Here is an 18,663-nt window from a genome sequence, read left to right on the forward strand (position 1 = left end):
ACTTTATTTGTATACTGAAGGATTGTCTTTATCCCAGGATAACCATCAGCTTCAGGAATTATGGCGAGGGCAAGACATGGAAAAAAATACACTTATCATCCAAGAGGATAGGAACGGACTTCCTATAAATATCATGCTTTCTCCTTTATGTCCAATACACTTCCCAAATAGATATAAATATACCTTAATATTCCAAAAAGCAACAACCGGCATTCATAAACATATTAAAGCATTTGAATACTTAAGTGACTTTGAAAGTACTTACATACTTAAAAAAATAATTTAGATAACAAACTACTTTGGCTGAAAATACTGAAACTTATCAATGGTGACAGGTTTTCTAATCAAAAGGTGCAGCTATATAAACAAAGTATGTTCTCTATTAGAGCAACTCACAGCAGGGAGTCACTTGACACAAGTGGTCAGTAAACTGTGCCACAACTTGCCTCATTACGCATCCAACGATGATCCACGGCAGACGTCTCACTATCATTTTTTGGGAAGTCCCTAGGCAAGAAGCAAACATTATATTTCATTGCCATGATTAGGATTTTTGTTTAGAATTTTTTTTTGTTGTTGATATAAATCAACCAAATAGATATCTATATACTATTCAACTTCTATAAAAGCAGCCAGAAATAAATGTACTTGTAAATACATGGAACTGTAGATGCTGGCTTACAAAGAGAGACAAAAAAAGACTGGAGTAACTCAGCAGGTCAGGAAGGATCTCTGAAGAACATGGAAGGGTGACGATATCAGATCAGGACCCTTCTTCAGAATGATTATGCTAGAGAAGGGAAAGCTTGAGGAAAGATGGGTGCATGTCGAAGCCTTGGAAATTTTAAGTCGATATAGTTGAGGGGGAGTTTTGACAGGCAGATGTTTGGACAAATGACAGAGATGAAAAGACAAAATATGTGAGATAAGGATATAAGGGATGTGAAGTATGGGAAGTCAGAGGAAGGAATATAGAAAGGGAGGGGGAGAAATGGGTGAGTGTCCAGGTGGGGCACAGGGAAGAGGGCTGGGAGGAAGGAAGGGTGTTAGAAACATAGAAACTGTGAAAGTGGTGTTAGGTTTGTTACCTAAAATTTGTTACCTAAAATTGTTACCTAAAATTGGTGAATTAAATGTTCATACTGTTAGGTTGTAAGCTACCCTGATAGAAACATAGACATAGAAAATAGGTGCAGGAGTAGGCCATTCGGCCCTTCGAGCCTGCACCGCCATTCAATATGATCATGGCTGATCATCCAACTCAGTATCCCGTACCTGCCTTCTCTCCATACCCCCTGATCCCTTTAGCCACAAGGGCCACATCTAACTCCCTCTTAAATATAGTCAATTAACTGGCCTCAACTACCTTCTGTGGCAGAGAGTTCCAGAGATTCACCACTCTCTGTGTGATAAAGCATCTTTAATGAACAGAATAACCAAAGGTGCTTCACAAATGGTTACACAGAACATAGATTGCCACCCTACCAGCAGGCAAAGATTTAAAAGGTGCCACGAAGGAAGTTATTAAGAATTACAGTGGGATCTTGATCATCTGGGCAAGTGGGCTCATGAATTGCTAATAGAATTTAATTCCGTTAAGTGCGAAATGTGGCATTTTTGGAAGTCAAACCAGTGTAGGACCTTCACAGTGAACGGTAGAGTCCTGCGGAGTGTTGTAGAGAGATCTAGGAGTACAGGTAAATAGTTCCCTGAAAGTGGCATCACAGGTAGGAAGGCATTTGGCACATGGGCCTTCATCAGTCAGGAATTGTGTATAAACGTTAGGATGTAATGTTAAAGAAATTGTACAAGATTCAGAGAAGATTTACTGGATTTTGCCAGGACTTAAGGCCCTAAACTATAGGAAGAAGTTGGGACTTTATTCCTTGGAGTGCAGGAGGCCGAGAGATGATCTTATCGGGTGTATAAAATCATGTAGGCATTTTAAGATTCATAAATTATAAAATAGGGCACAGAGCATAATGGATGTACACATAATCTTTTTCTCAGGGGAAGGGAAATCAAGAACTAGAGTGCATAAGTTTCAGTTGAGAGGGGAAAGATTTAGTAGGAACCCGTGGGGCAGTTTTTTCACAAAAAGGGTGCTGTGTACATGGAACAAGTAGCCAGAGGAAATAGTTGAGGCAGGTACAAGAAAAACAGTTTTAAGATCTGGACAGGTACATGGATAGGAAAGGTTTAGAGGAATATGGACCAAGTGTGGATACATAGGACTAGTTTAGATAGGGCAACATGGATGAGTTGGGCCTTAACTTTAAGAGATAATAAGAGAAAATGCCAGAAGAATCCAGTTGGTCAGGCAGCATCTGTGGAAAGTGAGTTAGCATTTCAGGTTGAAGAACTTTACTGGAAATGGGGAACAAAGCAATAGGTTAAAGTTGCAACAGGGATACATGATGGTAACCCATACATGATGGTTGAATAAGGCAAACTGGACATCTATGAGATCCAAGCTGCTGTTGTGATAACCTGTAGATTTCATCTGATGAAATGTTTTTGACCAGAAATATTAACTTTGTTTATTTTTCCACAGATGTTGCCTGACGATGAGCATTTTGCATTTTATTGTGATTATTCAAGATATCATCATATTCTTCAACAAACAATATTGCCCCTAAACCTAATTTACCTCTTCAGATCTCTTCTTCTGGACTCATCATCAAAGTTACGTGTATTGTCAGAGCTCCAATCCATATCTGGCACTTCAGATTTTGCATCTTTTCTCCAACTGTCTTGCGAAACATCAGCAGAGGATCTGCAATCTTAAAAAATACAAGGGGAATGCAATTTGGAGAGAATATGGCAAGCTAACTAATTGTATACATTAATTGGAGGAAGAAGCAGAGAAAATATGCTCAGCCACATGAATGCTGGGCAAGATTGGGCAAAGTGTTGGGTAAATTAGAACATCTTCTCAATTTTGCTTATATAAATTAATGAAATATTTTTTGGACAAGTAGTATCAGACAACGTTAACCTGTTGCCAGAAGCCCAGTTACTAAAGGATCGAGCAATGTTTTTTTTAAATGTAGAAAAAGGGGTAGTTGATCAAATCTCTTGTCCAGTAATGTGATATTAGGAAAAGGGGATATGCAACGAGACCTGGGTGTCATGGTACACCAGTCATTGAAAGTAGGCATGTGATATACAACATTTTGTTGTAGTTACCCATCCAGTCTGTCTAGTCCTGTCAGAATTTTGTACATTTTAATTCAATTTAATTTCATGCTACACTATAATGCATACAAGGATACATAAGGGACTGCAGATAGAAACATAGAAAATAGGTGCAGGAGTAGGCCATTCGGCCCTTCGAGCCTGCACCGCCATTCAATATGATCATGGCTGATCATCCAACTCAGTATCCCGTACCTGCCTTCTCTCCATACCCCCTGATCCCCTTAGCCACAAGGGCCACATCTAACTCCCTCTTAAATATAGCCAATGAACTGGCCTCAACTACCTTCTGTGGCAGAGAATTCCAGAGATTCACCACTCTCTGTGTGAAAATTTATTTTCTCATCTCGGTCTTAAAAGACTTCCCCCTTATCCTTAAGCTGTGACCCCTTGTTCTGGATTTCCCCAACATCGGGAACAATCTTCCTGCATCTAGCCTGTCCAACCCCTTAAGAATTTTGTAAGTTTCTATAAGATCCCCCCTCAACCTTCTAAATTTTAGCGAGTACAAGCCGAGTCTATCCAGTCTTTTTTCATATGAAAGTCATGACATCCCAGGAATCAGTCTGGTGAACCTTCTCTGTACTCCCTCTATGGCAAGAATGTCTTTCCTCAGATTAGGAGACCAAAACTGTACGCAATATTCCAGGTGTGGTCTCACCAAGACCCTGTACAACTGCAGTAGAACCTCCCTGCTCCTATACACAAATCCTTTTGCTATGAATGCTAACATACCATTCGCTTTCTTCACTGCCTGCTGCAACTGCATGCCTACTTTCAATGACTGGTGTACCATGACACCCAGGTCTCGTTGCATCTCCCCTTTTCCTAATCGGCCACCATTAAGATAATAGTCTACTTTCCTGTTTTTGCCACCAAAGTGGATAACCTCACATTTATCCACATTATACTGCATCTGCCATGCATTTTCCCACTCACCCAGCCTATCCAAGTCACCTTGCAGCCTCCTAGCATCCTCCTCACAGCTAACATTGCCCCCCAGCTTCGTGTCATCCGCAAACTTGGAGATGTTGCATTCAATTCCCTCGTCCAAATCATTAATATATATTGTAAATAGCTGGGGTCCCAGCACCGAGCCTTGCGGTACCCCACTAATCACTGCCTGCCATTCTGAAAAGGACCCGTTTACTCCTACTCTTTGCTTCCTGTCTGCCAGCCAGTTCTCTATCCACATCAATACTGAACCCCCAATACCGTGTGCTTTAAGTTTGCATACTAATCTCTTATGTGGGACCTCGCTGAAAAATTCTATAAGATTAGTCAGACATGATTTACCTTTCATAAATCCATGCTGACTTTGTCCAATGATTTCACCACTTTCCAAATGTGCTGCTATCCCATCTTTAATAACTGACTCTAGCAGTTTCCCCACTACCGATGTTAGACTAACTGGTCTGTAATTCCCCGTTTTCTCTCTCCCTCCCTTTTTTAAAAAGTGGGGTTACATTAGCTACCCTCCAATCCTCAGGAACTACTCCAGAATCTAAAGAGTTTTGAAAAATTATCACTAATGCATCCACTATTTCTGGGGCTACTTCCTTAAGTACTCTGGGATGCAGCCTATCTGGCCCTGGGGATTTATCGGCCTTTAATCCATTCAATTTAGCTAACACCACTTCCCGGCTAACCTGGATTTCACTCAGTTCCTCCATCTCATTTGACCCCCGGTCCCCTGCTATTTCCGGCAGATTATTTATGTTTTCCTTAGTGAAGACATAACCAAAGTAGTTATTCAATTGGTCTGCCATGTCATTGTTCCCCATGATCAATTCACCTATTTCTGACTGCAAGGGACCTACATTTGTTTTAACTAAGCTTTTTCTCTTCACATATCTATAAAAACTTTTGCAGTCAGTTTTTATGTTCCCTGCCATTTTCTTTCATAATATATTTTCCTTTCCTAATTAAGCCCTTTGTCCTCCTCTGCTGGACTGAATTTCTCCCAGTCCTCTGGTAGGCTGCTTTTTCTGGCTATTTTGTATGCTTCGTCTTTTGTTTTGATACTATCCCTGATTTCCCTTGTTATCCACAGATGCACTACCTTCCCTGATTTATTATTTTGCCAAACTGGGATGAACAATTGTTGTAGTTCATCCATGCAGTCTTTAAATGCCTTCCATTGCCTATCCACCATCAACCCTTTAAGAATCAATTGCCAGTCTATCTTCGTGAATTCACTTCTCATACCCTCAAAGTTACCTTTCTTTAAGTTCAGAACCCTTGTTTCTGAATTAATTAAGTCACTCTCCATCCTAATGATGGCAGAATCTGGAGCACAAAACACTCTGCTGAAGGAACTCAGTTGTTCCTGCAGCATTCACTGTATAATGATCTAATCGCTTCTCATATTTCCAGTCCCATTATGCCAGCAATCAGTCCAGTAAGCCTATGTAACCCTCTCTGGCATTTACATCCTTCCTTCGATAGGGAGACCAGAATTGCAATATTTCAGGTGTAGTCTCACCAAGGTTCTCTCTATAATTTTGTTTGTGCACGTAAATTCTCTTGCTATGGGGGCCAACATACACTCTTAATGAATTGCATGTTTATTTTCATTGACAGGTTTACAAATACATTCAAGTCTCTGTTCACCATACTTCCTAATATAAAACCATTTAAACAATACACTGCCCTTCCGTTTCCCTGATTTTATATTTATCCATGTTACAGGGGGGACACAGTGGCGCGGTGGTCAAGTTGCTGCCTTTTTGCAACTGAGACCCAGGTTCGATCCTGTCTACGGGTGCTGTTTATGTGGGGTTTGTACATTCTCCCTGTGACTGCGTGCGTTTTCTCCGGGTGCTCCGGTTTCCTTCCACACTCCAAAGACATACAGGTTGGTATGTTAACTGGCTTTGTTTTGGCTACAAATGTAAAGTGTCCCTCGTATGTTGGATAGTGCTGGTGTACAGGGTGTACAGGGTGATCGTTGGTCAACGTGGACTCGGTGGAATAAAGGCACTGTATCTCTAAAGTCTACATTATACATGGCATGTATTGCCCACTCACTCAAACTGTCCAAGTTCCCTTGACGCCTCTTTGCATTCTCCTCACAATTCACAAACCCATCTAGTTTAGTATCAGCAGTCAGCAAATTCGAAATATTACATTATCCATCCTTCCGTTTGTGCATATATACTGAGGCCCAAGAACTCGACTGTTACAGTCTGCCATTCTAAAAAAAAAATCTAATTTGCTGCTCTGCTTTCCCTTTGGCAACTAATTTTCAATCCATGCCAATACATTATACTCAATACATAAACTTCAATTTTACATACTATCTATTTACTGTAGAATTTTATCACTTTCTGTAAATCTAAGTATTTTATCAGTTATATCGTCAGTAGGTTAGATAAATCCAGGTATTGCCTCCCAGAAATCCATCTAGGCTATTGTAATCCTTTACAATTGCATTTTCTCCACTACTGATGCAAAACTAAGTGGTCTGCAATTTCCCATTTTCACATATTAAGGAAAAAACATTTAATATCCAGGAACGGTTCTATGATTTATAACATTTCGTACTGTACTAAACCATCCACTATTTCCACTACTACTTTTAATATTCTGGGGTGGAAACTATCAAGCTCGAGTGATTTATCTACATTTAGTGTTATTTATTTCTCCACCACTATTTCCTTAAACCTGATCTTCATTAGATTATCCTTTGCTTTCATTGTGATTAACATTTCAGGAAAAAGCATCAGAAATGGAGCATTTACATCTTCAAAGAGCAAATCAAGGAGCAAGTCATCCTAACCTAGCATATTTACCGCAGTCCACATCAATGAAAACCTCATTTAATTGTGCACCATTTCCCTATTCCCTGTTATGAACTGTCCTGTTTCTGACTGTAGGGTACCTATACTTAACTTCTCTAGTCTTTTTCGTTTTACCAATTTGTAGAAGCTTTTGCAGTCCACTTCAAAACTTCCTGCAAGTTCATCCCTGTACTGTTCTTCGTTCCCCAAATCTATTCATTTGGGGGAAGATATAGAATTGCAGAAAGGAATTAAATATAGTGCGGCACTTTCCAGTTCAGTTGACGAAAAAAAGTCAAGGAGCAAGTAGTCCTAACCTAGTGTATTTTCCCCACCTAGAGATGATTTTGATTACTAATTAGAGGTATGATCTATTAGGTCCAACTGCAATAAAATCTTATATCAATGTAATCTTTAAATATGTAATCAGTCATATGCCGTTCTGAAATATCATTATTCTACCTTGAGAATATGGCCCTCTTGATTCATAGGAATTGGAATGTCCCCTGTTAAGATGACTGCCATAATTAGTTCCAAAGTTCTCATGTCTTGAAAACTTATTTTCCGACTGCCCATCTGTGGGACCGAACATAGAAAACAATTAATTACTTGCACCAACCAATTCCAACAAAAATTATTCAAAGAAAATCTTTAAACATCGTTGACAAACATGCCTTGTCGTCGCTTTCTTGCATCATAAGAATTTTCCATATCACCATGGAAACTACTTCTATAGTTTTCTCGTGGTGAAAAGTCAGCATCAAAAGGGGCATCTGAAACAATAAAAGCAGAATGTGCAGAAAAAAACTTTACTTCTGGAAGACCATGAGCTTTTTTTCTCTACATGTTAAAAAGTCTTCCCCTTGTGATCGTGATTTTCTCGACTCATAGGAATTTGAACTTGCAGTATTCCTGCTCTGTCCAAATTTATTTACGAACTTCTCACTGCATGAAAATTTGGAATATGACTGACCGTCTGAAATACACAAAGTTCATTTGATTACATGCTTTGAAAATGCCAATCCTGCTCCACTCCTTATATCATGCCTCAAAAGTATACCTTCTTCCACTGATAATTTAACTTTTTTTAATTTGCTTGGCTATATCTTCTCTAATTCGTATGTCCAAAATGGTCCCTGACATTTGTGGATCATTTCACTAAGATGCTAAAGAACTGTTGGGATAATTTGGCTTGATCTACACAAGAGTCTCTTTTTATATCACTTAATGCTTTAGTAGTTTTCTTTACAGCAGACAGAAACCGACTTGACATGTCCAAGAATCCAGTGTTGTGACAAATTTGAAAGATCAAACAAGTTACATTTTTTCCTTTAGTTTATTATTGTCACGTGTACTTATGTTTGCGTGCTATCCAGTCAGAGAAAAACTATACATGATTGAGTATGCATTTTCAAACCTTTGTACCTCTTGCCTGATGGGAGGGGAAAAGAGGGAGTGACTGGGGTGAGACTGGTCCTTGATTATGTTGGTGGCCTTGCCGAGGTAGGGTGAAGTGTACATAGAGTCAATGGAAGGGAGGCTGGTTTGTGCGATGTTCTGGTATTTGCATAATGGTTCAAATAAATAATAGATTTTCTTATGCGTTAAGAAAGTTATTCTTTCCATTCAATCAAGGGAATCAAGCATTTAGATGTGGAGAAAATAAAGTTAAATGAAGTCTTCCCAGGTAACTTACGGGTATCTGACACTCTTTTAGTAGCAGTGTTCCCACCTGGCATTTCATCAAGGACGACCTGAAATTCATACAATTGAATGTGTTAGAAGAATCATATGCACTCCGGAAAGTCCGAGAAGCAATGATCAAAACAATCTGGCTTACAGATGTGCCTTGATTTCTATCAGGCTTTAAGGGCCTGTCCCACTTGGCTGTCATTTGGGTGTAAGTTACTCGTCACAACGCGCGCGTCGTGACACGCATGGTGCGCGATGACATAGGCAGTGACGCGCGGCGTCGCTGGATTTTGTGATGTACAAAATCTTTGCGCGCCATCTGCGTGACGCACAAATGACGGCCAAGTGGGACAGGCCCTTAAAGGCCCTGTACCACTTACGTGTCCTTGGCACGCAAATTACGCGACCTTATCGTCGCGTTGAGGCGCACGGGCATCGTGTGGCCGCGCGGGGCCGGTCCCACTGAGAAGCGTGGAGGGGTATGGAGTTGTGCGCAGTATCGCGCGGCGACCCGAAATTTTGTAGCGAACGAAATTTTCGCGCGCCACCCGCCTGTCGCGTAACTGACGGCCAAAGTGGGATAGGCCCAAGACCCTGGCGCAACGCAATGTCTCACCTCCAACAGCAGCAGAAGCAGGCAAACAATCGCCGAGCTTGGCCTGGGGCTCACGTCCGTTGCGGTCCTGATCCGCCCCCACTTCTACTCCCAGAGCGGGGCCAAGAAAATTGAAGAGACACAAAATGCTGGAGTAACTCAGCGGGACCGGCAGCATCTCTGAAGAGAAGGAATGGATGAAGTTTCGGATCAAAACCCTTCTTTCAGACTGAAGAAGGGTCTCGACCCGAAACATCATCCATTGCTTCTCTCCAGAGATGCTGCCGGTCCCACTGAGTTACTCCTGCATTTTGTGTCCATCTTCAAATGACGTCACGCTCTCCAGACGGCTGTGCGGACGCATGAAGTCGCGCACGACCTTCGCGGGACCGTCGCGCCTCAACGCGACCACGAGGTCGTGTAATTAGCATGCCAAGGACACGTAAGTGAGACAGGGGCTTTACTCTACTCTACACCTCAGTTTAGTCTTTTGTCTTTGCTATCACCTCAAAAATCTCTCCTTTGCTTCCTATAGGGAAGGGAGCTCTGTTTTTTTTCGTCACAGAACTACAGTCTGAAAGATAGGTGTATATGACGTTGCAAAGATTAGTGTAGAGGCCAGAAGGGAAGCAAGGAAAATATGATGACAATAAAATAAACTGAGAGCATGCCTTCAAAACAAATTATAAAAACATCTACATTTACTATGGAGCACCTACATCTAATGTTCTTCCCATTGAGGATGAAATTGGGTAATTAATTGGTGCCCATATGTCAGATCGAGAATTTGTCAGAACTCACTTTTTAATCATGTTCAGAGTTCGTTGATGATTTTCAAAGTTTATTATTCACAGCTGACAGTTGTTACATATTCATGAGAGAGAAGTCAAGACTAACTAAAAGACCTGTAGAACACAGCCAAAGGTCTATAAATGATTAGGCTACCAATCGCTGTGGTGCTTCTTACTGGCTTAAAACCAGTCAACCCATGTTGTGTCCCTTCCTTACTGATCCTGACCCAGGGGACAGGTTGGCATTACCTTTGTCCTGAGAAGGGGTTGTTGTTCACAGTTGTATCTAAGCTTTTATCAATTATAACCTTGAGATCACAGCTGCTCTTTATCTCTGTGCTCAAATTTACAAACTGTTCTTTATCAAGGAGTCAGAAGTTTGTAACAAATTCACTCCAGCAATTCTTTGCAAACACCATCAATTTTTGGTGAATCCCTACACCAGCACAAAGGAAATTCAATAATGAGCATCTTATCTATTGCCTCTGGAGATTTACAATCATTGGCAGCATTTTGAATTTCAACAATTTTAAATATAAGCATCACTTTCATTTTCTTGTCAACAGGAGCTAAAAATAGTTCTAATACCATTTACATCTCTTGGAACACAATTGTTGCTGTACTCTAAAAAGCTTTTTAATGTGAATATATGAAATCCTTTTGTTTCATCTGTTCGTCAGAGAATATAGTTACTCTCAATAGTAATTATATTCATCATATAATTACTGTTGTACTCTCATTCATTACAGACTTTCTATTTTACTCTGTTTGTCCATCAGATGAAAGTTTTAATCCCATTATTATTGTGGCTGTAGGATTTAAATTCAAGTTGTAAAAGGCTAGTTCCTGGCATCATCATACTCAGTATAATGGTGACTACAAAACGATTTAATTACCATAAATACCCATCTGGTTTACTACGTTGTTTAGGCTGAGGATTCCATTTATGTCATCCAGTTGCATTGGATATGGCAGCTTAAGTGCCAGGTGTGAAGTCTTTTTAGCCTTCTGCTTCAAACCATTTGGATTCCATTGAGAGTTTGGAGAAGAGCAACAGATAAGTTGCATTAATATCTGGCCGTCAGCATATTCGAGAAATTCACATCATAATGTGCAGGCATTGAACATACTGACTGGTGTATTGTATCTAGCTAGTGGCTTACCATGGATAATCTGTTTGCCAGTTCCCACTGCAGTAATGGTATTTTGATATTCAAAAGAAATATATACAGTTTTGACCAAAATAAATATACACAAGAAAGCTTCTAAATATATTTACCTTAACTTTACCCCTTCCTTCAATCTTTTCAACATCTCCTGCTTTTTCTTTAACGAATGCATTCCATTCTGGATATTTTAACTTTGGTCCATCACGTTGTAGTATGTCTGGATGCATCTTTGACTGAAAGATTTATATAATGATGAATAAATGAATGGAATGACACACTTATATAATAACTCCCACAGAGCCAATGCATACCTGTGCAAGAAAATGAGGTGTAGGGCATTCAATCCTTCTAGCCTATCAGAATAATCATGACTAATCTGCCCAGGAACTCATCTCCTCCTCTGTGCGAGTTCCTCCTTGCCCTCAATTCCCTGATTCTTCAAAAAAGTATCCTCTTCCTCTTCAAACACACCTTCACTCAGCCTCCACAACTCTCCAGAATTCCAAAGATTCACTACTCTTTAGGAAAAATACCTCAGATTTGAATAACCACCCTCCTATATTGTAATTTTGCCCCCTTGTCGTGATTCTCCTACACTTCAACATCTACATTATCATGCCCACTTCAAGATTTTGTGCACCAATATGATCACCCTGATTCTTTTAATGCCAAAGAATATAAATCTGATTTTTTAGCTATTCATGAAAACGCAGACCTTTCACTCCTTTATCCTAGTAAACATAGACACAAAATGCTAGAGTAACTCAGTGAGACAGTAAATCGCTGAAGGTAGACACAAAATGCTGGAGTAACTCAGCGAGACAGGCAGCATCTCTGGAGAGGAATGTGTGATGTTTTGGGTCGATTCTGAAGAAGGATCTAGACCCGAAAGGTCACATTCCTTCTCTCTGGAGATGCTGTCTGTCCCAATGACTTATGGGCCTGTCCCACTTAGGCGCCTTTTTAGGCAACTGCAGGAGACTATGCTGTCGTCACATGTTCGCGGGGTAGTCGCCTTCATGGTTCGTGAGGCGTTCCCGCATTTTGGGAACCTTGAAAAATTAGCGGCGACCAGAATGAAGCCGCCATGGAGAGGAGCGAGAATTCTCGTGCCGTAGGTGCAGTGGTAGTGGGTCGCCAGGAGGTCGTAGGTTGTAGTCGGCGCTGACTGGTAAATTTAATTGGATCATTGGGTAAAAAAAATGTAAGCAGTAGTTTTCAGAACCAAAGATAACCATGTTAATAATAATAATAATAATAAATTTTATTTATGGGCGCCTTTCAAGAGTCTCAAGGACACCGTACAAAAATTTAGCAGGTAGAGGAAAAACATGTAAGGGGAATGAAATAAATAGTAGAGACATGACTAGTACACAAAGTAAAGACAGAATTCAATTCAAAACACAATATGAGACAATTAATGAACAGATGAAAAGGGAGGGGGACGTGGGGCTAAGGATAGGCAGAGGTGAAAAGATGGGTCTTGAGGCGGGACTGGAAGATGGTGAGGGACACGGAATTGCGGATCAGTTGGGGGAGGGAGTTTCAGAGCCTGGGAGCTGCCCTGGAGAAGGCTCTGTCCCCAAAACTGCGGAGGTTGGACTTGTGGATGGAGAGGAGACCGGCTGATGTGGATCTGAGGGCCCGTGAGGGTTGGTAGGGGGAGAGGAGATCAGTGAGATATGGGGGGGGGCCAGATGGTGGAGGGCTTTGTAGGTGAGGACCAGGATTTTGTAGGTGATCCGGTGGGAGATGGGAAGCCAGTGAAGTTGTTTGAGGACTGGAGTGATGTGATGCCAGGATTTGGTGTGGGTGATGAGTCGGGCGGCTCCGTTCTGGACCAGTTGGAGTCGGTTGATGTAGGTGAAGCTGATGCCAAGGAGAAGTGAGTTGCAATAGTCCAGTCGGGAGGAGATGAAGGCATGGATGAGTCTTTCAGCAGCGGGAGGTGTGAGAGAGGGTCTGAGTTTGGCGATGTTGCGGAGATGAAAGAAGGAGGTTTTAATGACATGGCGGATGTGAGGCTCAAGGGAGAGGGTGGAATCAAAGATCACGCCAAGGTTGCGGGCCTGGGGAGATGGGGAGATGGGGAGACAGTGGTGCCGTCGATGGTGAGAGTGGGGTTATTGATTTTGCTGAGTGTGGATTTGGAGCCTATGAGGAGGAATTCTGTCTTATCGCTGTTGAGTTTGAGGAAGTTATGTTGCATCCAGGTTTTTATAGCTGACAAACAGGAGTTGATATGGGAGAGGGGGGGGACTTTGTGGGGGGATTTGGTGCCGAGGTAGATCTGGGTGTCATCGGCGTAACAGTGGAAGTCCAGGTTGAAGTGGCGGAGTATCTGACCAAGGGGGAGGATGTAGATGATGAAGAGGAGGGGCCGAGTACAGAGCCTTGGGGAACGCCTTGAGTGACTGTGGCTGTAGCAGAGGTGTGGTTGTGGAGAGAGATGAAGTGGGATCTGTTGGAAAGGTAGGAACGGAGCCAGCTGAGTGCAGAGCCTTCAATGCCGAGGTCTTTGAGTCTGGTGAGCAGGATGTTATGGTTCACTGTATCGAAGGCTGCGCTCAGGTCGAGGAGGATGAGGATGTCCGCCGAGCTTCACAGCCGTATATCTCTGGCTTCTTAAAAGTTGTCTCCACTCCTTCTTCCCCCCCCCCCCCCCCCTTTTAAAGGACTTGTGTCCCCCACCTGCATAACGGACGGGTGAAGGAAGAGATGTGTGTGTGTGTTCCACTCTGACAGTCGCCGTTCCAGTCGCAAGTTTTTCAGGCGACTGCTGGCGACTTGATAGTCGCCTGAAAAATCGCCTAAGTGGGACAGGCCCATTACTCCAGCATTTGTCTATCAGTAAATCTCTTTGGCAGTCTTCAGTGCCAGTTTATCCTTTCTTAGATAACAAGATCAAAACCCTGCAGTCCTAGCCTCATCATACTATAGTAAAGATCAATATGCCATTTGGCTTCTTAACCACTTATACTTGTCTACAATTTGTTTTCAATTCGTGAACTAGAACAATGAGATCCTTCTGTACTTCACATTTCTACGATCTTCCTTAATTTAGATAATCAGAATGCAGAATCTTACACCTTCCCACATAAATCCATGTCAGGTTTTTATCCACTCACTCAATTTGCATCCTGTTGCAAAATCCTACTATCTTCATCACAACATCATCTCACCCATTACAGTGCCCTCAATAATGTTTGGGACAAAGACCCATCATTTATTTATTTGCCGCTGCACTCCACAATTTGAGATTTGTAAAAGAAAAAAAATCACATTTCTTTGGACATTTTAATGTAAATGAAGAACACAGATTAGTTATAAACTCAGTCAGATGATTAAAAACAAATTAAATCAGACAAAGATGTAAGAATGTCCTGAGCGTTGATTAAATCAGCATCCATATTACATATTTTAATTATCAAGTTCAAAGTATCCACATAAACTCTTTGAGCTTCTTCTGTCTCTTGTTAAGGCCAGATTGCATCTAAATGACACTCATCTCAATTTCCAAAACTCTTTTGTTCCAAGTTGTGTAAACATATGTCAGCTGATATTTAAAATTATTAACCAAACTTAGACAAGTGCTGGATCCATTGCTGCAAGACTTCCTCGATGCCTATCCATATTCTCCAGAGATAATGAATGAATGAATGAATCTCTTTATTGTCATTGCACATGGTACAACAAAATTTAAAAGTCAATCCAACGGTGCGATTCACAAGAACAATTTTAAATATATAAGAAAAGGTAAAAATATATACATATTAAAAAATTACAGATAGATAACAATAGCAGCTGAGGTATTCGGTGTTATATACAGTTATATAGTTGTGCAAATGGTTAAGTACATTCAGGATGTTTTTAAGGTGCTTGTGAGCAAGAACCATTCAGTTGAATGTGAGTGTTATTTCTTATTTTGCATTGTTAAGTTCACGTATGGCTATGGGGTAGAAGCTGTCTCTGAGTCTGTTTGTGCGAGTTTTGAAAGACCTGTACCGTCTGCCAGAGGGCAGCAGGTGGAACAGGTTGTGTCCAGGGTGGGAAGGGTCCTTCAGGATGTTGGCTGTCCTGCCAAGGCAGCGAGAGCTGAAGATGTCCTTCAGGGAGGGCAGTGGGCAGCCAGTGATTTTTTGTGCGGTGTTGATGACCCTTTAAAGGGCTCTCCTGTCCGCTGCAGAGCAGCTGGCATACCATGTGGTTATACAGTATGCCAGCACACTCTCGATGGAGCAGCGGTAGAAGGACACCAGCAGCTTCTCCTCCAGGTTGTTTTTCCTGAGGATCCTCAGAAAGTAGAGTCGCTGCTGGGCCTTCTTGACTGCTGTGGCGGTGTTTGTAGTCCAGGAGAGATCCTCCGTAATTTGTGTGCCCAGGAATCTGAAGTCTGAGACCCTTTCCACACAGTCCCCATTGATGAATAGGGGTTTGGGGGCTGCACTGTTCTTACGGAAGTCTATGATAATTTCCTTTGTTTTTGTGGTGTTTAGGATGAGGTTGTTGTCTGAACACCACGCTGCCAGTCTTTGGACTTCCTCCCTGTAGGTTGTCTCATCTCCTCCTGAGATACGTCCAACCAGTCGTGTCGTCCGCAAACCTGACGATGGTGTTGGTGGAGTGGGCTGGGGCACAATCGTGGGTGTAGAGGGTGTAGAGGAGGGGGCTCAACACACAGCCCTGTGGGGAGCCGGTGCTGAGTGTGATGGGGGTGGAGAGGTGATGGCCCAGTCTGACGGTCTGGGGGCGGTTAGACAGAAAGTCCTTGATCCAGAGGCAGATGGGTTGGGAGAGTCCTAAATCCATGAGTTTGGTGACCAGTCTGCTGGGGATGATGGTATTGAAGGCGGAGCTAAAGTCAATGAAAAGCATCCTCACATAGCTCCCCTGGTGTTCGAGGTGGGTGAGTGCAGTGTGAAGAGCAGTGGCGATGGCATCCTCAGTGGACCTATTTGCTCTGTAGGCAAACTGGTGTGGATCGAAGGTGGGCGGGAGGCTGGCTTTGATGTGCTGCTGGACCAGCCTCTCGAAACACTTCATGATGACTGGTGTGAGAGCGACCGGTCGGTAGTCGTTAAGGCCGCTGATAACAGGCTTTTTTGGTAGTGGGATGATTGTGGCAGACTTCAGGCACGGTGGGATGATGGATTTGGACAGGGACAGGTGGAAGATTTTCGTGACGACCTTGGAGAGCTGGTGTGCACATTCCTTCAGAACCCTTCCTGTCACGCCATCCGGGCCCGCAGCCTTCCTCGGGTTCACCGCCCTGAGCACCCGCCTCACTTCATGCTCCTGCACAGTGAGGGTGTAGTTGTTGTTGTTAGGGGCTGGTGGGAGAATGGTGACGAGCTCTTCTGGTTCTGCCTCGAAGCGAGCAAAGAAGCAGTTCAGCTCCTCTGCCAGTGAGGCGTCGCCGTCGGCCGTCGTGCTGTTGCTGGGCTTGTAGTTGGTGATGTGCTGGATGCCCTGCCACACCCGCCGTGGATCGTTGTTGTTAAAGTGGTCCTCTATCTTCCTCTTGTGGGCCGCTTTGGCATCCCTGATGCCTTTCTTCAGGTTGGCTCTAGCAGCGCTGTACAGGGCTCTGTCGCCAGACCTGAAGGCGGTGTTGCGGTCCTTGAGGAGAGTTTGGACCTCTTTTGTCATCCACGGCTTCTGGTTGGGGTACACCCGGATGCGTTTGTCGACGGTGACGTTGTCAACACAGTTCTGGATGTAAAAGAGTACCGTGGATGTGTACTCCTCCAAGTCCTGATTTCCAAAAATGTCCCAGTTTGTCCTTTCAAAGCAGTCCTGTAGCTGTGAGGAAGCTCCTTCAGGCCAAGTTTTAACAGTCCTGGTGGTGGGTTGAGCTTTTCTCCTGAGGGGGGTGTATGCTGGTGCTAAGTGAATGGATAGGTGATCCGACTGGCCTAAGTGGTGTGCCTGACCCTCTGAGTTACTCCAGGACTTCATGTTTTTTTTCCATTCATACTTTTCCCTGTATTCATCACAGCATTCATCATTTATTTTCTCCTCCTTTCAAATACGTTACCTCAAACAGATACATGTGCTAGTCACTTGCAAATGGTGTGCAAGTACTTTTGTAGTTCCCTAGTACTGCACTTCTCCAACTGAAACCAAATACAGGCATTTCCTGACTTACCTAATAGGTGACTTGAGTAAACTCACACATATGTAAACAATTCACTTTTGGTGGTCCCGATTCCAGAATGACCTGTGTTATTGCAACTGGAGGTTGGCAAGGGCTTCCTGTCAGCTCCATAGAAAATAAAGGCATTCCATGTGCTCGCTACTCTTCCAGTTTCAGCTACCGTCAATGCAACACTGGAAAGGAGAGTGAAAATGAGGGAAGCCGTGACCCGCTACTCCCGGCTGAGTCGTCGACATCTTCCACAAGATGCACCAGCGAACACATCTTCGCCAACTGCCGGTTGACACTGCTGTTGTTATGGCTTACATTGTCGTCCCTGGCAAAAACCTCATCCTTCAGGCCGACGCCACTGACCGAACTCGCTCAGTCACCGTGGGGCTCCCACCCTTTCACCATCTGCCGCTTCTTCCTGACAACCACCACTTGGTCCACTTCCTCGTCCACCGTTGCCTTCTCCTCCTCATCCTATCGCTTTGGTCCATCATCTCCAAGGACCTTAAGTGGGGGGCTACCATCAACTCCACAGTCAAAAAGGCACAACAGAGGATGTACTTCCTGCAGCAGCTGAGGAAGCACAATCTACCACAGGCAATGATGGTCCAATTCTATACGGCCATCGTAGAGTCTGTTCTCACCTTCTCCATCATGGTCTGGTTTGGCTCAACCACCAAGCACGACACCCGGAGGCAGCAGCAAATCGTTCGATCAGCTGAGAAAGTTATTGGCTGCAACCTTCCCTCCATTGACAAACTGTACACTGCAAGGGCGAGGAAGCGAGCGGGTAAGATCATCTCTGACTCCCCTCACCTTGGCCACAAACTCTTTGAATCACTTCCCTCTGGAAGGCAACTCCGAACTGTCAAAGCTGCCACAGCCAGACATAAAAACAGTTTTGTTCCACGAGTAGTAGCTCTACTCAATAACCAAAAATCTGTAGCCTCCTTTTGCTCTGGTATTTTATTTAATTCACGTTTAATCAATAATGTTTTATTATTAATGTTTAATGTTTTATGTACCATTCTTAACTGTCACCGTATGTCATGTTGTCACTTGTGGGCAGAGCACCAAGGCAAATTCCTTGTATGTGAATACTTGGCCAATAAACGTATTTAGCTTGACTTATTCAGCTCAGCTTCAGCTTGATCAGCTTCAGCTTGTCTACTTTGCCACTTCACCCTCCACTGGCGACTCTCCCTCATTCTCCCCGAGTCGTCAATATATTCCAAGGGCTACAAAGTGATCCATAAGAACATCCGCGTTAACTGTAAGGTGCGGCAGC

The 18,663-nt window shown here is 43.0% G+C and overlaps 1 protein-coding gene across 1 annotated transcript in view; it reads right to left on the reverse strand.

Moving 5' to 3' along the window:
- Positions 1-18,663, reverse strand: part of LOC116987136 — a 73,200-nt gene that overhangs the window by 19,534 nt on the left and 35,003 nt on the right. Inside the window, exons 7-12 of the mRNA XM_033043016.1 lie at positions 11,338-11,460; positions 8,677-8,734; positions 7,655-7,753; positions 7,443-7,556; positions 2,651-2,783; positions 447-507 (exon numbers count right to left, since the gene is read on the reverse strand). Of these exons, the coding sequence (XP_032898907.1) occupies positions 447-507; positions 2,651-2,783; positions 7,443-7,556; positions 7,655-7,753; positions 8,677-8,734; positions 11,338-11,460 (588 nt within the window). The remainder of the gene's footprint in view (positions 1-446; positions 508-2,650; positions 2,784-7,442; positions 7,557-7,654; positions 7,754-8,676; positions 8,735-11,337; positions 11,461-18,663) is intronic.

Source organism: Amblyraja radiata, chromosome 2, assembly GCF_010909765.2.
Source record: "Amblyraja radiata isolate CabotCenter1 chromosome 2, sAmbRad1.1.pri, whole genome shotgun sequence".
Lineage (NCBI taxonomy): Eukaryota > Metazoa > Chordata > Chondrichthyes > Rajiformes > Rajidae > Amblyraja > Amblyraja radiata.